Raw genomic sequence first — 18072 nt, 5'->3', positions numbered from 1 at the left:
GTCCTACAATTTAGCCCCCATCCCTCTTAGCGTCTTTGTTGTGCTTCTCTGCACAACTTTCTTGTTGATTTGGGATTAAGTTATTCAGAGTTTAGGTTTCGTTACCTTCCTTCGAAAGCATGGTTCAGCAATCGGCAAGCACTTTCTGCAATTTCGGGAGAATCTGACCGTTTCCGCATGATCTCCAGCACGTTCATATGTATGCCTTTGGCCAAGAGAATTTGTCTGGCATTTGCTACAGTAACAAAAAAAAATAAAATAAAGAAATTATATAGGCTAAATGCAGGCAGCTAACTTTTAGAAAGTCCCAAAGGTGCTTTTTTTTCAAGAGGCAACTGGACTTTCTGGTTTTTCTCTGAAGACGTTTCGCTTCTCATCCCAGAAGCTTCTTCAGCTTCCGACTGGATGGTGGGGAATGGAAGGATTTATACTCCTTGCAGACAGCTGGTCATTTGCATCCTTTCAGAGGGTTGTTGAGGTCACTTGGAGGTTTATCTGTGTTCTCAGGGTCACCTGAGTTAGTGCTCCTGGTTCCCGTAGTCTGCAATTTTTTTCTCTGGAAATCCATTCCTACTCCCACACCATTCAAAGAGTGTTCATCCCTAATTGAATAGCTAAAAGTTTGTAGAGATTATTGTGGCCCACTGGCGGCCAGCAGAGCTAGCACCAGAGTCAGACAATGAGGAGGTTGGGGAGGAACATGGGCCAGTCCTGAGTGCTGGGGAAAGCTCGGACGAGGGCTCTGTGTCGGTGGCAGAGAGGGAGCTAGACAGCAGTGAGGCAGAGGAACAGCTGGAGCCCATTCCCAGTGTGCGCATGCGCAGAGCTGCCAGAAGACAAGAACAACTCAGAAAGCAGGGTCGACTAGGGAGTAAAGCCACACTTTGGAGGTGATTGGTCCCTCCCATAGGAAACAAAAGAAGAGGGAACAGGGAGGGGGCTTTTGCAGGAAACAATTTGTTTGTTCGGTCGTTTCAAGAGTGGAAAGTTCTGTTCGTGACTCTAAGAGACTTTGTGCCAAGTTTTGCCTTCCTCTGCCTTTGGAAACAAGTTACATGGCAGCTTGCCAAGCAAGATAAGGTTTGTGTTGATAAATATTCCTCTGAAAGACTGTTTGGACAAGCCTTGCTGAATGAAAGGAATTCACAGTCGTATAAATAAGAGGTTTTGTCGGGACCAAAACTCTGCTTCCTGGTTTTTAAGGGAGCCTAGGTCAGAACAGAGATTCTCAGTCATCCAGGACACGGTTGTCCCAAAGGCTGGAGGCAACTGGACTTTCTTGTTTTTTCTTTTGAAGACGTTTTGCTTCTCATCCAAGAAGCTTCTTCAGCTCGGACTGGATGGTGGGGAATGGAAGGATTTATATTTCTTGCCGGTCATTTGCATCCTTTTAGAGTCGTTGAGGCGACCCTGAGGACACAGGCAAACCTCCAAGTGGCCTCAACATATTAAGGATTGGTTTTGCAATGCCATCCTTCCCAGTGGTGGTTTCAAATTTTTTTACTACCGGTTCTGTGGGCGTGGTTTGGTGGGCATGGCATGACTTGGTGGGTATGGCTTGGTGGGGGTGGCAGGGGAAGGATACTATAAAATCTCCATTCCCACCCCACTCCAGGGGAAGGATACTGCAAAATCCTCATTTCCTCCCGATCAGCTGGGACTTGGGAGGCAGAGAATGGATGGGGGCGGGGCCAGTCAGAATTTTTACTAGTTCTCCAAACTACTCCAAATTTCCGCTACCGGTTCTTCAGAACTGGTCAGAACCTGCTGAAACTCATGTCTGATTCTTCCCCACTGAGGCATTATTCAATTTATATTTACCATTTTGCTTCACGAGAGTAGCCAAGGCATTGGCCGCAGCCTGGAACACTTCTTTAGAAGAGGAATAATACATCAACATGGCTAGCATCATCTCTCTGTGCGCTGGGTACCTAAGACGAAGAGAACAATCGAGTTATTTCCCTGGAAACTCCCTACGATTCTGTTATTTGAGGAGGAATGAAAACAAATATAAAAATAACTTTAAGAGCTAGGTTACTACAGGTAGTCCTCAACTTACAACAGCCTGCTCAGTGACCGTTCAAAATTACAACGGCACTGAAAAGTGGGATTTAGGACCGTATTTTACAGTTATGACCTTTTGCAGCATCCGCATGATCACATGATAAAAATTCAGATGCTTGCCCACTGGTTCATACTTATGACCGTCACTGTTTCCCAAGGTCATGTGATCATCTCTTGCAACCCACTGACCAGCAAAGCCAATGGAGGAAAACCAGATTCACGGGCCGGAAAATGGCCTGGTTTTTGGCCATTTTTCAGGCTGTTTTCAGGCCGTTTTACGGGCTGTTTTGGGGGCATTTTCAGGCCAAAAACGGCCCCAAAAAACAGGCTAGAAACAGGCCAGTTGGTCTTTGTGGGCACTGGAGTGCTGGAAAATGGCCTGGAAATGGCCTAAAAAACAGCCAAAAACAGCCAAAAAACAGGCCTTTTGGGGGCCTTTTTCAAGCCGTTTTCACACTGTTTTTTGAGTTGTTTTCAGGCCATTTTTGGGCTGTTTTTTGGACCATTTTCAGGTCTTTTTTGGGCCATTTTTTGCCATTTTCAGGCCAGTTTTGGGGGCAATTTTAGCCCAAAAACAGCCCAAAAAACAGCCTGAAAAAAACAGCCTGAAAAATGGACAAAAAACAGGGCATTTTCCAGGCCATTTTGGGGGGTATTTTCAAGCCGCTTTTCAGTCGATTTCAGACCAAAAAGTAGCCAAAAAAAACCAGCCTGAATATGGCGTGAAGAGCAACCTGAAAATGGCCCCAAAACAGGCTGTTTTGGGGCCTTTTTCCAGGCCATTTCCAGGCCATTTTTTGGCCATTTTCGGGCTGTTTTGGAGGCATTTTCACACTAAAAACGGCCCCAAAAACAGCCTGAAAAGGCCGAAAAACTAGCCTGAAAAAGGCCTGAAAGACAGCCTGAAAACGGCCCAAAAAGTGGTCCCCCAAACGGCCATAAAACAGGCATGCGAGTGCCTGCCAGCTGGTCTTTGGGTCTCCAGCGCTCCGGCGTGTGTACATGCACACCCATGCATGCGCGTTCCAGTGTGGGCAGTCAGCGCCAAAGAGGTTCGCCATCACTGTCCTATACCATTTCAGACAAATAGTTGTCCGATCACGTCTTAAAAACTTCCAGTGATGGAGCCTTTGCAACTTCTGGAGGCAAATTGTTCCACTGATTATCAGGAAATTTCTCCTTAATTTCAGATTGCTTTTCTCCTTCTGTTGCTTCTTGCCCTGCCTTCAGGTGCTTTGGAAAAGGTCTGGGTCCGCCCTGGGTCTTCGGAGAGGGGCGGCATATAAATTGAATGAATGAATGAATGAATGAATGAATGAAACAATTAATTAATTAATTAATTAATTAATTAATTAATTAATTGACCCTCTCTTCTTTGTGACAGCCCCTCAAATATTGCTTTCTTTGTTGTGTGTTTTTGCTGACGTTTTTGATGCTGGGTGTTCCATTTTAAATTTTGAGTTTTATAGAAGCTAGAAATTTATTTATATATATATTTAAATTTATATACCGCCCTTCTCCCGAAGGACTCAGGGCGGTGAACAGCCAAAGGTAAAAAACATAGAATACAGAAATTTAAAAGCAGTTTAAAATATATTAAACAATTTGGCCCAACAATTAAAATACCCCATTTAAAATTCAAATTAAAATTAAACAATTGGAGAAGTTAGGCCAGCCCAGCTTGTTGAAATAAAAAAGTCTTGAGGGCCCGGCGGAAGATACGTAAATCCGGAATCGTCCGTATCTTCGGGGGGAGCTCGTTTCAGAGGGCAGGTGCTCCCACAGAGAAAACTCTCCCCCTGAGGGCCACTAGTCGACATTGTTTGACCGAGAGAGCCCCTCTCTGTGGGAGCGTACTGGCTGGTGGGAGGCACTAGGTAGCAGAAGGCGGTCTTGTAGATATCCAGGTCCTAAGCTATGGAGCGCTCTAAAGGTGGAATCGCACCCGGAGGACCACCGGGAGCCAGTGCAGCTCGCGCAGGAGAGGTGTTACATGGGAGCGCCATGACGCTCCCATAATCACCCGCGCGGCCGCATTCTGGACTAGTTGGAGCCTCCGGGTGCTCTTCAAGGGGAGCCCCATGTAGAGAGCATTACAGTAGTCCAGGCGGGAAATGTGAAACTCTCCACTTCTACATGCGAAAAAGAAACTTAAAACAAGTATTTACAGCTGACAAAAGATTTTGATATTACAAAAGTTTGCACTCAAACCACTAACTTTTTTTCTTCATCCCCAATCTTCTCATTAAGGGTAGGTTGATACATAAGCAGATTGTTCAAAGCCCAGCAAGCAGCTTCCTAAATAAAGAGAATTAAAAAGTAATTATTTGGCCAGCACTTCTAATTTCAGAGCACGCTAATCACAAGCACCAGCATGACTCGTGTGAAATCAAAAAGCTTCAAAACCCATACAAAGTTTTATTTTTAAAAATAAAAAAAAAAAAAATCCAATAATACTATTTTAATGTTAATCGTGCCCAGAAAAGAAAACATGATGGGCTCTCAGAAATACAGATAGTCCTTGACTTCCAACAGTTCATTTAGTGACCGCTCAAAGTTACAATGGCACTGAAATAAATGACTTACGACTGTTTTTTCACACTTATGGCCGTTGCAGCAACCCCATCGACACGTGATCAAAACTGCCTGGCAACCGACTCATATTTATGTCAGCTGCAGTATCCCGGGGTCACATGATCCCCTTCTGACAAGCAAAGCCGATGGGGAAGTCAGATTCACTTAACAACTATCATCATCATCTTTTTTAATGACCCCGTAATCCCTTCCGGGTGGAGTCTGAACAACTAAATGGAGCTGAGTGTTTACTGGCCGGATGCCTTTTCTGTCGCCATTGCAGAGTTTTGTTCAGCAGATATATTCTCATTGTGCCCAGAGGGAGAGAAATATCTGCCTCTACCTAGGAGCGAACATCCCCATGATCACGTGATCGAAATTCAGAAGGCTTGGCAACTGGTTCACACTTATGACCATTGCTGTCATAAGTGGTCATGTGGTCCCATTTTGTGACCTTCTGGCCAGCAAAGTCGATGGGGAAACCAGATTCATTTAACGATCGTGTGACTAACTTAACCACTGCAGTGATTCACTTAACAACGGTGACAAGAAAGGTCGTAAAATGAGGCAAACATCACTGCACGAAAGTCTCGCTAAGCAATCGACACTTTGAGCTCAACTGCACATAAATCAAGGACTTTAATTTTAAATTTTTTGCTGCAACAAGAATCCAAGCTATTCCTGCACAGAAATAACTGATGTCTATTTCCAGTTAAAATGGGTATTTTGGAGGAAGTTTGTATTTTAAGAATGACATAAAATAAAATTAGCATGGACAGCTTCTTCCCCTAGACAGAATTTAAGTCATATTTAAGTCCCATGTTTTTAGCATTTGTACCTGCACATCACTATTTCTTCTGTGATATTTTAACGCTTTATAGCAGGCCTCCAGCCAGTATAATTTATTTTCTTCTTCCTCCTCCTCCTCCTCCTCCTCTTCTTCTTCCTTTTTTTCTTCCAAATCTCTGTTTAAAAAGATGGTTTCCGCTTGGGAGAAAAATGATCGTTTATTGAACTTCGAAAACACAATCATCTCGTTTATTTTCGCAGCACGACGAGACAAGCAAAGTAAACACGCAACCAACTTCCCTCACAAATGACTCAATTTGTTTTCAAACCAAAATACTCGGTCACCAGCAAAAAAACAACATAAACACACAAAAAGACCCCCCTAAAAAGCATTTTAACAGTTTGACTGGTTACTCTTAAAATTCTAAATTAATTTTTCTGAAAGTAGAAATTCCCTCAGGGTAACAGGACGTTGCATAATTAAACTGCAGCACTAGATTACTGTTGGATGCCTTGGTTACCACCCTATTAATTTAAGCTCTGGCATTCCAGACGTCAATTTTGTTTTACGTTCAATCAGAATGAAAAACAAACTCAGAACCATCCAGGCTACCTACTAAGAGAGGTTCCACTTCAATATGAGGATTATTTTTCATGACCTTAAACAAATACAGGTAGTCCTCAATTTACAACGGTTCATTTGACGTACAACGGCATTGAAAAAAAGTGATTTTTCACACTTGAGACAGTTGCAGCATCTCCGTCAAAATTTCAGAGGCTTGGCAACCGTCTCCCATTTATGACGGTCGCAGTGTCCCGGGGGGGTGTCACATGACCCCCCCCTTTCTCAACCTTCTGACAAGCAAAATCAACGGGGAAGCTCGATTCGCTTAACGACTAAGTAGGTAGGTGCAAGAGCCTTGATAATACAGTGGTTTAGTGTACCCTGTTATTAACACAGCTGCCTGCAATTTCTGCTGGTTCGAATCTCTCCAAGGCTCAAGGTTGACTCAGCCTTCCATCTTTTCTAAGGTAGGTGAAATGAGGACCCAGTTTGTGGGGGCAATAAGCTGACTTTGTATAAAATATACAAAAGAATGAAGGCTATTGCTTAACGCATTGTAAGCCGCCCTGAGTCTCCGGAGAAGGGCGGCATATAAATCAAATTTAAAAAAAAACAAAAAACGACTGTGCTCCTAACTCATCAGCTGCAGGGATGCACTTAACAATGGTGGCAAGGAAGGTCTTACAATGGGGCAAAACTCACTTAACAAAAGATCTCCCTCAACCACAGAAATGTTGGGCTCAATTGTGGTCGTAGGTCGAGGACTACCTGTACGTAATGGTGATTTTTTTTTTTTTAATGAGTGGCAATATAAACTCTCAATAGTAGTAACTGTGAGAGGGACCTTGGAGTATGAACCAGCCGTGTGCTGCAGCTGCCAAAAAAGCCAACACAGTTCCAGGCTGCATAAACAGAGGGAAAGAATCAAGATCAGGTGAAGTGTTAATACCACTTTATGATGCCTTGGTAAGGCCACACTTGGAGTAATGCATCCAGTTTTGGTCACCATGATGTAAAAAAGATGTGGAGACTTTAGAAAGAGTGCAGAGAAGAGCAACAAAGAGGATTAGGGGACTGGAGGCTAAAACATATGAAGAACGGTTGCAGCAACTGGGCATGTCTAGTTTGATGAAAAGAAGGACTAGGGGAGACATGATAGCAGTGTTCCAATATTTGAGGGGCTGCCACAAAGAAGAGGGAGTCAAGCTGTTCTCCAAAGCACCCGAGGGCAGGAGAAGAAGCAATGGGTGGAAACTAATCAATGAGAGAAGCAACTTAGAACCAAGGAGAAATTTCCTGACAGTGAGAACAATTAACCAGTGGGACAACTTGCCTCCTGAAGTTGTAAATGCTCCAACACTGGAAGTTTTAAAGAAGATATTGGATAACCATTTGTCTAAAGTGATGTAGGGTTTCCTGCCTAAGCAGGGGGTTGGACTAGAAGACCTCCAAGATCCCTTCCAACTCTGTTATTCTATTTCTATCTCATAAGTCAACTGGACGTGTTGGAAATGCAATTTTAAGATTTCCTTGCTTAATGGAAACTGAAAAAGTTACAAGTCAATATTTGGTGGGTTTGCAGAAAGAGGAAGTTTAAATGTTTCCCTTTTAGCAGAAGGTGTCTAGATTTATTTGCGCGTTCATATATATATATATATATGAACCCGCAAATATGTATATATATATGAACCCGCAAATATATATAAAGGCTTGAGGGGTCAAATTAATCTGGGAAATTTAATTTTCTTTCATTTCGTTACTTACTGAGGAGAGCCAAGCAGCTAAGGCCTGCTGCCTGTAGTTTCTCATTTTCAGGGTACGTTTCTACCGCCTTCACGATCACTTCGTGTACAGAATTCAACACGAGGATATTGAAGAAGTTTTCTGTGGGAGATTAAAAAAAAAAAATTAAACTGGAGCCTACGTGTAAACCAGAAAGTTATCTGACAGTTGGCAAAGACTCATGACGAAGATTTTTTTCTTTTCCCCTCCAGCTGAAAACTATTCTCAAATCGTGTTTGGGTGAGGAAGGAGGTGGCATGATTTGCAATAATTAAGGATGGCACCCAAGGGGAAGGGAAAAAGAAAGAAACTCAGAGAAAGCACCAAGCAAGAGGACTTCCCGTCGTGTGGTACTTTTTTAGTAATGTTCAGTCCTTACAGGAAGTAGTCCATTTTTTACAAATCCAAACCAACTTGAATCGGATCTCTTCAAAACCCTCAAAATTTGTTTTTAGGAATACTGTAGTAGATCGGGAGTGTCAAACTCATGACTCGCGGGCTGGATCTGGCCCATGGGATGCTTAAATCTGGCCCGTGGGGCCGCCCTGGAAACAGCAAAGGACCGGCCAGCGGCGCCTCTGCCAGCGAAAATGGAGCTCAGGAGGGCCGCACACAGCCCTCCCGGGCCCCATTTTCAGCCATGACGGCCTCCTGCAGCCCTCTGACAGTGAAAATGGAGATTCCCCGGGGCCGTTTTCGGCAGTGACGGCCTCCTGCAGCCCTCTGCCAGCGAAACCGTGTGCCGACCCGACCTCCGTTTTCGCTGGCAGAGGGCTGCACAAGACCATCGCGGCTGGCCATGCCCCCCCAGCTCCCCCAAGGTCAAACACAACCCTGATGCAGCCCTCAATGAAATCCGAGTGACACCCCCTGGTTTAGATGCTAACCCTGAGGTGCTGGATGACTGACTATGGACAGAGATCGTTTGCCGCACGCTAAAACCTAGCACGATTTTTGCAAACACAAGGAGGGTTTTTTTTAAAAAAAAGAGTTTTGCAGTAGATAAAATTTCATGCCCCATTCCCCTCCGTGTTTTTTTTTTCATAAAAATAAGGACATTGGAGTCAAAGACTGTATACTTTCTCCATGAATGGCATATACAGATTGGCAGCTTTAAAATATATCAAATCTGGAATCCTTGGGGGAAAAATGCTTTCAATGCATTTATCGTGCTTTCTGTTATGGATAATCTATCTGAAGAAGTACTAGAATGCCAAGAAGCTGTCAAAGGTTGGATAGATAGATTGATGATAGGTAGATAGGTAGGTAGGTAGGTGGATGATAGATATGGATGGATGGAAGGAAGGATGGATGGATGGACGGACGGATAGGTGGATGGGTGGGAAGGTAAGGTAGGTAGGTTGGATAGATAGATGATAAATGATAGAGAGAGAGGTAAGTAGGTAGGTAGGTTAGTTGGATAGATAGATAGATAGATAGATAGATAGATAGATAGATAGATAGATAGATAGATAGATGATAGATAGATAGAAGATAGATAGATAGATAGAAGATAGATAGATAGATAGATAGATAGATAGATAGATAGATAGATGATAGAGAGAGGTAGGTAGATTAGTTGGATAGATAGATAGATAGATAGATAGATAGATAGATAGATAGATAGATGATAGAGAGGTAGGTAGGTTAGTTGGATAGATAGATGAGAGAGAGAGAGAGAGAGAGAGAGAGAGAGAGAGAGAGAGAGAGAGATGATAGGTAAGTAGGTAGGTGGATGATAAGATATGGATGGATGGATGGATGGATGGATGGATGGATGGAAGGACGGACGGATAGATGGATGGGTGGGAAGGTAAGGTAGGTAGGTTGGATAGATAGGATAGATAGATAGATAGATAGATAGATAGATAGATAGATGAGAGAGAGAGGTAGGTAGGTAGGTTAGTTGGATAGATAGATAGTTGAGAGAGAGAGAGAGAGAGAGAGAGAGATGATAGGTAAGTAGGTAGGTGGATGATAAGATATGGATGGATGGATGGAAGGACGGACGGATAGATGGATGGGTGGGAAGGTAAGGTGGATAGATAGGATAGATAGATAGATAGATAGATAGATAGATAGATAGATAGATAGATAGATAGATAGAGATAGATGAGAGAGAGAGAGAGAGGTAGGTAGGTAGGTTAGTTGGATAGATAGATAGATATGAGAGAGAGAGAGAGAGAAAGATGATAGAGAGAGAGGTTGGTAGGTAGGTAGGTAAGTTGGATAGTTGATAGATAGATAGATAGATAGATAGATAGATAGATAGATAGATAGATACAGATAGATACATAATGGTTCAAAAAGAAGTTTTATTAAATGTACGGAGTTCCCCTATTGCATTATTCATGTTCCTATCAAACCAAAGGCAGGATAATTTCGTTTCGGACTCACCCAGAGTAAGTTTGTGCAGCAGGCAGCAGCTGACTTCCTGAATTGGCTCACATGCGGGGAACGCTTTCATAACCTCCACTATGATATTGTAACACCGCACATTTCCAGACATAAGAACTTCCGCATTGCTAACTAAAAACAACACAGAAAGGAAATTGAGTAAGAAAAAACATTTATCCCATTGTTCTTTTTAAAGTCATCATTAACAATTCTTGAAATATTTGTAAACGATGCTGCCTTTTACCGACAAGACGCATGAAGTAAGTAAAATCAACAATTAGAAATTGTTAACAGAGTGGTACACTGGTTAGTAGGCAATGACTTCAATAGGAGCCAGCAGTGTGCGGCAGCTGCCAAAAAAGCCAATATGATCCCAGGCTGCGTTAACAGACGGAGAGAATCAAGATCATGTGAAGTGTTAATACTACTTTATGATGCCTTGTTAAGACCACACTTGGAATATTCCAAGTTCCAAGTTCTCTACCGGGTTGCTGGATGGGTGTGGCCATGGTGCGTGTGGCTTACTCAGCCTCCTGCACCATGGCTGGGGGGGGCGTATTTTTGCCCTCCCCAAGCTCTGGAAGCATTCTTCGAGCCTCCGGGAGGGCAAAAACGGCCTCGCCTGGGCTCCAGAGGCAGGAAATGGGCCCGTTTCCAGACATCTGGAACTTCCGGGAGGCACATTTTTCGCCCTCCCAGAGACTCCAGCGTGGGCGCTGCACTTACCTGGCATCCAAAACTATTTAATAATTTTATTTTATTTTATTTTATTTTTTAAAACAAAACTTTATTCATTCTTAAAAACATTTAAAACATACAAGTTTCTCTTAGTCAAGAAACAAATTTACATATACAGTACACAACTTCATCTACTAACTAATTTCTATTATTATATATACATATATACAAACATACAGTGACATATTTCATTTTCTATCCATCTGACAGTGCAGTTTTTAATTATATTAATTTCTTCTAAATTTCATCTTTACCCATTTCCCCTCCTCTGATTTATCCACTGGTACCATCTATTCCATATTGTAAAATATTTTGAGTCCTCCTTGTCCTGTAACTCTAAAGTTAATTTGTCCATTTCTGTGCATGTGTTTTGTATTTTGTATTAGCTCCTGGTCGGTTGGCAATTGATCTATTTTCCAAAGTTGTGCTACCGCTAATCTAGCTGCCGTAATTATGTGAAATATTAAATATTTTATATCATTTATAATGTTCTTTTTAATCATGCCTAATAAAAAAATTTCGGGTTCTAATTCAATTTCGTAATCTGTTATTTCTACTATCCATGTTTTTATCTTGTTCCAATATTTCTTAATTTCTGGGCAGAGCCACCAAGCGTGGAAAAAGTTCCCTGTGCTTTTTTGCATTTCCAACAGGTCGGATTTACATTTGGGTACATTTTCGCTAACCTTGCAGGGGCCAGATACCATCGATACCACATCTTATAGTGATTTTCTTTTATTAAAATAAAATAAATAAAATGGGCCACGTGGAGACTCCTGGGAGGGGAGGGGAGGGCAGGGCCAGCCAGTCTTTGCAACTACCAGTTCGGCGAACCAGATGTAAAATTAGCATCCGAGTCGCCCGAACCGGCTGAATCCCAGCCCTGGTTAGGGAGATAAAACATATGAAGAATGGTTGCAAGTCCCTTCCAACTGTATTATTCTTGCTATTCAGAAATGGTACCTAGCTAGAATTCGGAAACTATGAGTTCTGCCTTCGATAGAAAGCCAGGTGAGTGGCTTTGGGCCAGCCACTCTCTCTCAGCCCTAGGAACAGAAAGAAATGGCCAGCAGTGCTGAAAATGTTGCCTAGAAGAGTTCAACAGGCAACATTTCACCAAAAATCAGACAGGCTCAAAGGCCCAACATTCCTGCATTTATAATCCTTTGACAGCCCATCACAATGCAAGAAACAGAAGGCTCGTTTGTTTTAACCTCCTAACGTTTTAAACTGTGTTGTTTCATTTTACAGTCTTGCTGTTTTACAGTTAAGATTTTTAAACAAAAGGGGAGGCTGATGAACAATTTTTAAAAGAGGAGTTAAAGAGTGTGAGGGAGTTTTGAATCTTGTAGTAAGTTAGTTTATTTTAGCTTATGTTTGTTTAATGCTATACCCTGTTTTTGCTCTGGGAAGGTGGGGGTGGGGAAGGGGGGGTTTATTTATTTATTTATTTTATTAAATTTCTATACCGCCCTTCTCCCGAAAGACTCAGGGCGGTGAACAGCCAGAAGATAAAACACAGAGATACAAAATTTAAAATAGATTAAAACGAATTAAATAATTTAGGCTGAATTTTAAAATACCCCATAATTAAACAGGGTTGAAGGTTGTGTGGGGATAAAATGGTTGTCTAATTTTCAATAAAATTAAAAGACAGATAAATGTATTAATAGAGAAGTAAGGAAAGTGGGGGAAATGTCATAATAAAGGAAATGATAATATTAAGATATGGTAAATATTGGAGGAGCAAAAAGAAGACACAAAAGATGTATTTAGAAGATATATTGACTGATTTATTATGTATTGTTTGTTTGTTTGTTTATAAAATAAAAAAAAACTTTTTGAATTAAAAAAAAAAGATTTTTAATAAGTGCATTTAGGAGGAAAGCATGCAGAAACTACACCGAAACTCTTTCAAACGTTTTAAAATATTTAGGAGGAAACTGTGTGGGGTTTTTTTTTTTTTGTTTTTTTTTTTAAAGCCAAACACTGGGAAGATGAAAAGAGGGGGAAAAAAAAATATTGGCTCTTTTGGTTAATAATCCTCTCTTGCAATAGTTTGTTCCTTTCAATTAAATTGTCCGATGTGGGTGTTTGCTCAGTTAATCCCATTCAAAACTTCATTGATTTCCCCCCCCCCAATTCAGCATAGCATGAATCCAGTCACTGCAGACAGTAAACAATGCCTTTTTTTTTTTAATGTGATTTATATGCTGCCCTTCTCCGGAGACTCAGGGCGGCTTACAATGCGTTAAGCAACAGCCTTCATACTTTTGTATATTTTATACAAAGTCAGCTTATTGCCCCCACAAACTGGGTCCTCAATTTACCTACCTTAGAAAGGATGGAAGGCTGAGTCAACCTTGAGCCTGGCGAGATTCGAACCTGCAGTAATTGCAGGCAGCTGGTCTTAATAACAGGGTGCTTTAGACCCCTGTACTACCAAGGCTCTTATGATAGTATTATATGTGTTTGATCCTAGGTACTCTCTGACCTTGGTTGTTTTCTTGCAGACATTTCATTACCCCACTAGGTAACATCATCAATGTTAGAAGATAATGGGGCTTGCTTTCTATTTATATACCAGTGGTTTGCCCTGTCAGTGTTGGTGGAAATATTCTTAGTAGTTCCTTGATTGGGCTGTTGTTTACTGCTGGATGGCTTGTTTGTGTTGGTAGTTCCTTGATTGGGATATTGTTTCCTGTTCTGTTTTTGGTCTAGTGTTAATCTTGGTGTCAATCTCTGCTTATCTGGGGGTTGATTGCTGGCAAGGAGGGTTATAAGTGAATTAGCTACATAGATGCTTCTTTATTTAACTAACCACTGTAATCAGACCATGGTTTCACATGAAATGGGACTGTAACCTATACAGAGCATATGTGCACACATCAATGAATTAAATCCACAGAGAAGGGGGGAGAGAGAGAGAGAGAGAAGAGGGAGGAGAGAAGGGAGAGAGAGAAGAAAGAGAATAGAGAGAGAGAGAGAAGAGAGAGGAGGGAGGAGAGAGAAGAGAGGAGAGAAAGAAGAGACATAAAGAGGAGAGAGGAGAGAGGAGAGAGAAAAGAGAAAGAGAAGAGAGAGAAGAGAGACAGAGAGAAGAGGGAGATGAGAGAAAGAAGAGACATAGAGAGGAGAGAGAGACACAGAGAGAGAGAGAAGAGAGGAGAGAAAGAGAAGAGGGAGAGACAGAGAGAGAAGAGAGAGATGAGAGAAAGAAGAGACATAAAGGAGAGAGAAAAGAGAAAAGAGAAAGAGAAGAGAGAGAAGAGAGACAGAGAGACAGGGAGAGAAGAGACAGAGAGAGAAGAGGGAGATGAAAGAAAGAAGAGACATAGAGAGAAGAGAGAGAGAAGAGAGAGAGGAGAGAGAGACACAGAGAGAGAGAAGAGAGAGGAAAGAAAGAGAAGAGAGAGAGAAGAGAGAGACAGAGAAAGAGAAGAGAGAGATGAGAGAAAGAAGAGACCTAAAGAGGAGAGAGAAGAGAGAAAAGAGAAAGAGAAGAGAGAGCAGAGAGACAGAGAGAGAAGAGGCAGAGAGAGAAGAGGGAGATGAGAGAAAGAAGAGACATAGAGAGAAGAGAGAGAGGAGGAGAGAGAGACAGAGAGAGAGAGGAGAGAGAGAGGAGAGAGAGAGAAGAGAGAGAAAAGAGAAAGAGAAGAGAGGATGAAAGAAGAGACATAGAGAGAAGAGGGAGATGAGAGAAAGGAGAGACATAGAGAGAAGAGAGAGAGGAGGAGAGAGAGACAGAGAGAGAGAGGAGAAGAGGGAGGAGAGAGAGGAGAGAGAGAGACAGAGAGAGAGAGAGAAGAGAGAGAGAGAGGGAGACAGAGGTTTGTGTTAGTGGCACTCTTGCAAATCATTTTGGAATTGCAAACACATATCGTAGTTCGTAGTACATTAAAGGCACCTCTTTCGTGAATTCATTGGTGGCCAATTTATAATGCCAACACAAGGATGATTACTGACCAACATATTCATTCACCCAGCAGCATCTTCTGATAAACTAACCCGACTTACGTGGCCCAGCCAGCACATACAACGACCGAAGGGCAAAACAGAGGACATTTTCCTTCTCGGGGAACTTTTTAAACACTTTTAATATGATCAAGTGATCGTTCTCTTCGACAAATTCGACCAGCTGCTCCTCGGGAACTGTATTGCAAGACAAAGGCATGAATGAAGTAAAGACCTTGCTTTGATAGTGGAATTAACACATTCAATACTCAGAAGATAAAAGGAGGATACCATATTTTTCAGAGTATAAGACACACCTTAGTTTTTGGGAAGGAAAGTAAGAAAAAAGCTGATTGGTGGGTGGATCAGCCTCCAGGAATACCCCCAATCAGCTGTTCTCAGAGGTGAATTTTAGCAAGAGGTTCATTGGTTGTGAGTTCTGTGCCTTCCTTTTTTTTCAGCCTCTGAAAGCCTCCAAAACAGAGCTTCAGAAAAAACTTTGTTTCAGAGGCTTTTTTTCTGAAGTTCTATTTTGGAGGCTTTTTTCTGAAGTTTCCTTTCAGAGGCTTTTTTTCTGAAGCTCTGTTTGGAGGCTTTTTTTCTGAAGCTTCATTTCTGAGGCTTTTTTCAGCCTCTGAAACCTCCATTTGAGAGGCTGGGCAGGGTTACATTCAGAATATTAAGACGCACCCAGATTTTTCACCCTCTTTTTTGAGGGAAAAAGGTGCGTCTTATACTCCAAAACATACGGTAAGTCAAAGTCTCTGCAATCTATATTCTCTTTTGAACAACAGACAGATGAGGATTCGCCAGTATTGAAATAATGGGAGCCTTCTGAAATTTAAGTAGGAGAGGAGAAATATAATTCGAGATCGCTTGTATAAGGTAGTCCTCCACGTATGACACAATTCCACCCAAAACTTCTGTTGCCAAGCGAGACAGGTTTTAAGTGAGTTTTGTCCCATTTTATGACCTTTCTTGCCACCATCGTTCAAAAAATCACCACAGTTGTTAAGTTAGTAACATGGTTGTTAAGTGAACCTGGCTTCCCCGTTAACATTGCTTGTCAGAAGGTCACAAAAGTGGATCCAATGACCCCGGGGCACTGCAACCGTCATAAATAGGAGTCAGCGGCCAAGGGTCTGAATTTTGAACATGTGACACACATACACCCCCCCCCCCCGAGGGATACTGCAATGGTCATATGTGTGAAAAACAGTCCTAGGTATTGTGACTCAGGCCCAAGTACGTAGTATTAGACACAAACAGTTCCAAAACAAACAGACTTTATTAGAACAGCTGAGAATTAACTCATTCTCCGCGTAGTCCAAACTAAATCGAAACAAACTCTTCATAACACAAATTCTTCAGTCTAATCACCAACCTTGGTATAATTAGGCAAACTGCCAAAGGCTTCTCTTGGCAAAAGTTCAGAAGCAGAAGACACCGACCAGAGATAAATGCAGCAAGACAAGAACAAGTCTATCAACGTTGTTTTCCAACTAAGAGCCCAAGAGCCGTTGCTAGTCTTTTAAGCCTTATGGGAAGGGGCAATCATCTCTTGGTCCTACTCCTGAGTCATCCTCTTTGCTTGAGCTGCTCTTGCCTTCTGGCAGCTCTTCTCATACGTATATTAGGAACAGGCTCCTCCTGTTCCTCTGCCTCTCTGCTGTCAACCTCTGGAGGCTCCGGAGTCCATACCTCACTCCCCGATGGCCCTGGCCCCATCTCTGCCTCCGACTCAGAGCCCTCATCCGGGCCTTCCCCAGCCTCCAGGACTGGCCCATGTTCTACCTCAGCCTCATCGCTGTCCGACTCCACTGCCAGGTCCTCAGGCTGCTGGCGGACCAGAACACTAGGCCCCTTTTCTTTTAGAGCCGTTGTAACTTTGAACAGCCACTAAGTGGGCTGTTGTAAGTCAAGGACTACCTGTATTGTGACGTGCTTTAAGTATCCAAGAGCGGAAACCTGGGTGCAGGTTAATATTGTCAACCATTGTCCAAAAGTGATTTCCCCCCCCCTTTCCATAAGGCCTAACTCAATACTTGTTGACAAGTTTACATTCTCTTTAAAACTGTGAGATTGAATACAAATTTCTCTCCACTCTGCTGTTTCTCAGCCACTGTTAAGAGAACTGGACAAACGCAGAGCTGCATTAATATTAATGGTGGTATTCAGCCGGTTCGGACAAATCGGGAGTGGCAACCTGAGGGTGGGCAGGTCTACCTGCCCCGGTCATAGTTAGCCATGTTTTCTAAGCTGCACATATACCGCGAGCATGAGCAAAGCACATGCATGGAAGGCCAGGCGCATGCGCGGAAAGTACATGCGAGAGCGAACCTCACATTTTCGCCACGCTTACGTTTTCGGTGTGCAGCGAACCGGTGGTGAAATTATATGAAACCCTCTTCTAATTAAAGTGAAATTTGAAAGACTTTGATAACTACTCCACAAAACTGTAGTGGGCAATAATGACTTCATTGCTAAATCTGCAAGATACTTAGAATAGTTCATGCTCCTTAAAAGCCACAGAGTGTCCACGCCCAGCAAGTTGAATATTTTTTCCTTCTTTATCGAAAGACAGAATGTTCCTAGTGTCGTAGCACCTGCTCTTACGGCAGCCATCTTGATTCATTAAATGCTTTCAATCAAAAAAAGCTAAAAGCGTCGAAGAACACCGAGAGGCAGGGGCAAAATCCAGCAGGTTCTGACAGGTTCTGGAGAACCGGCAGCGGAAATTTTGAGCAGTTCGGAGAACCGGCAGCGGAAATTTTGAGTAGTTCAGAGAACCGGCAAATACCACCTCTGGCTGGCCCCCGAGTGAGGTGAGAATGGAGATTTTGCAGTATCCTTCCCCTGCTGTGCCCACCAAGCCATTCCCACCCCATTTCAGTGGAAGGATACTGCAAAATCCCCATTCCCACCCCACTCCTGGAGGAAGGATATTCCAAAATCTCCATTCCCACCCCACTCTGGGGCCAGCCAGAGGTAGTATTTGCCGGTTCTCCAAACTACTCAAAATTTTCGCTACCGGTTCTCCGAACTGCTCAAAATTTCCGCTACCGGTTCTCCAGAACCTGTCAGAACCTGCTGGATTTCACCCCTGTGGAAGACTTACTGAAGCACCCTGCTAGCCAAGACAGGGCACGGGGGCCTTGTTTTGGCCGGCAGGGTGTTGCAGGAGATGTCCATACTGTCTCCTCCCT

At 42.7% G+C, this 18072-nt stretch overlaps 1 protein-coding gene across 1 annotated transcript in view; it reads right to left on the bottom strand.

Moving 5' to 3' along the window:
* Nucleotides 1–18072, bottom strand: part of LRRK2 (leucine rich repeat kinase 2) — an 88311-nt gene that overhangs the window by 68410 nt on the left and 1829 nt on the right. The window contains exons 3-9 of the mRNA XM_070947455.1: nucleotides 14926–15064; nucleotides 10172–10299; nucleotides 7757–7876; nucleotides 5477–5625; nucleotides 4283–4362; nucleotides 1822–1931; nucleotides 106–235 (exon numbers count right to left, since the gene is read on the bottom strand). Coding sequence (XP_070803556.1) covers nucleotides 106–235; nucleotides 1822–1931; nucleotides 4283–4362; nucleotides 5477–5625; nucleotides 7757–7876; nucleotides 10172–10299; nucleotides 14926–15064 — 856 coding nt within the window. The remainder of the gene's footprint in view (nucleotides 1–105; nucleotides 236–1821; nucleotides 1932–4282; nucleotides 4363–5476; nucleotides 5626–7756; nucleotides 7877–10171; nucleotides 10300–14925; nucleotides 15065–18072) is intronic.

Source organism: Pituophis catenifer, unplaced genomic scaffold, assembly GCF_029215685.1.
Source record: "Pituophis catenifer annectens isolate HBS135680 unplaced genomic scaffold, rPitCat1.0.hap2 SCAF_7, whole genome shotgun sequence".
Lineage (NCBI taxonomy): Eukaryota > Metazoa > Chordata > Lepidosauria > Squamata > Colubridae > Pituophis > Pituophis catenifer.
The sequence above is the reverse complement of the archived record's forward strand: the minus strand, read 5'-3'. Positions and strand labels throughout refer to the sequence as shown.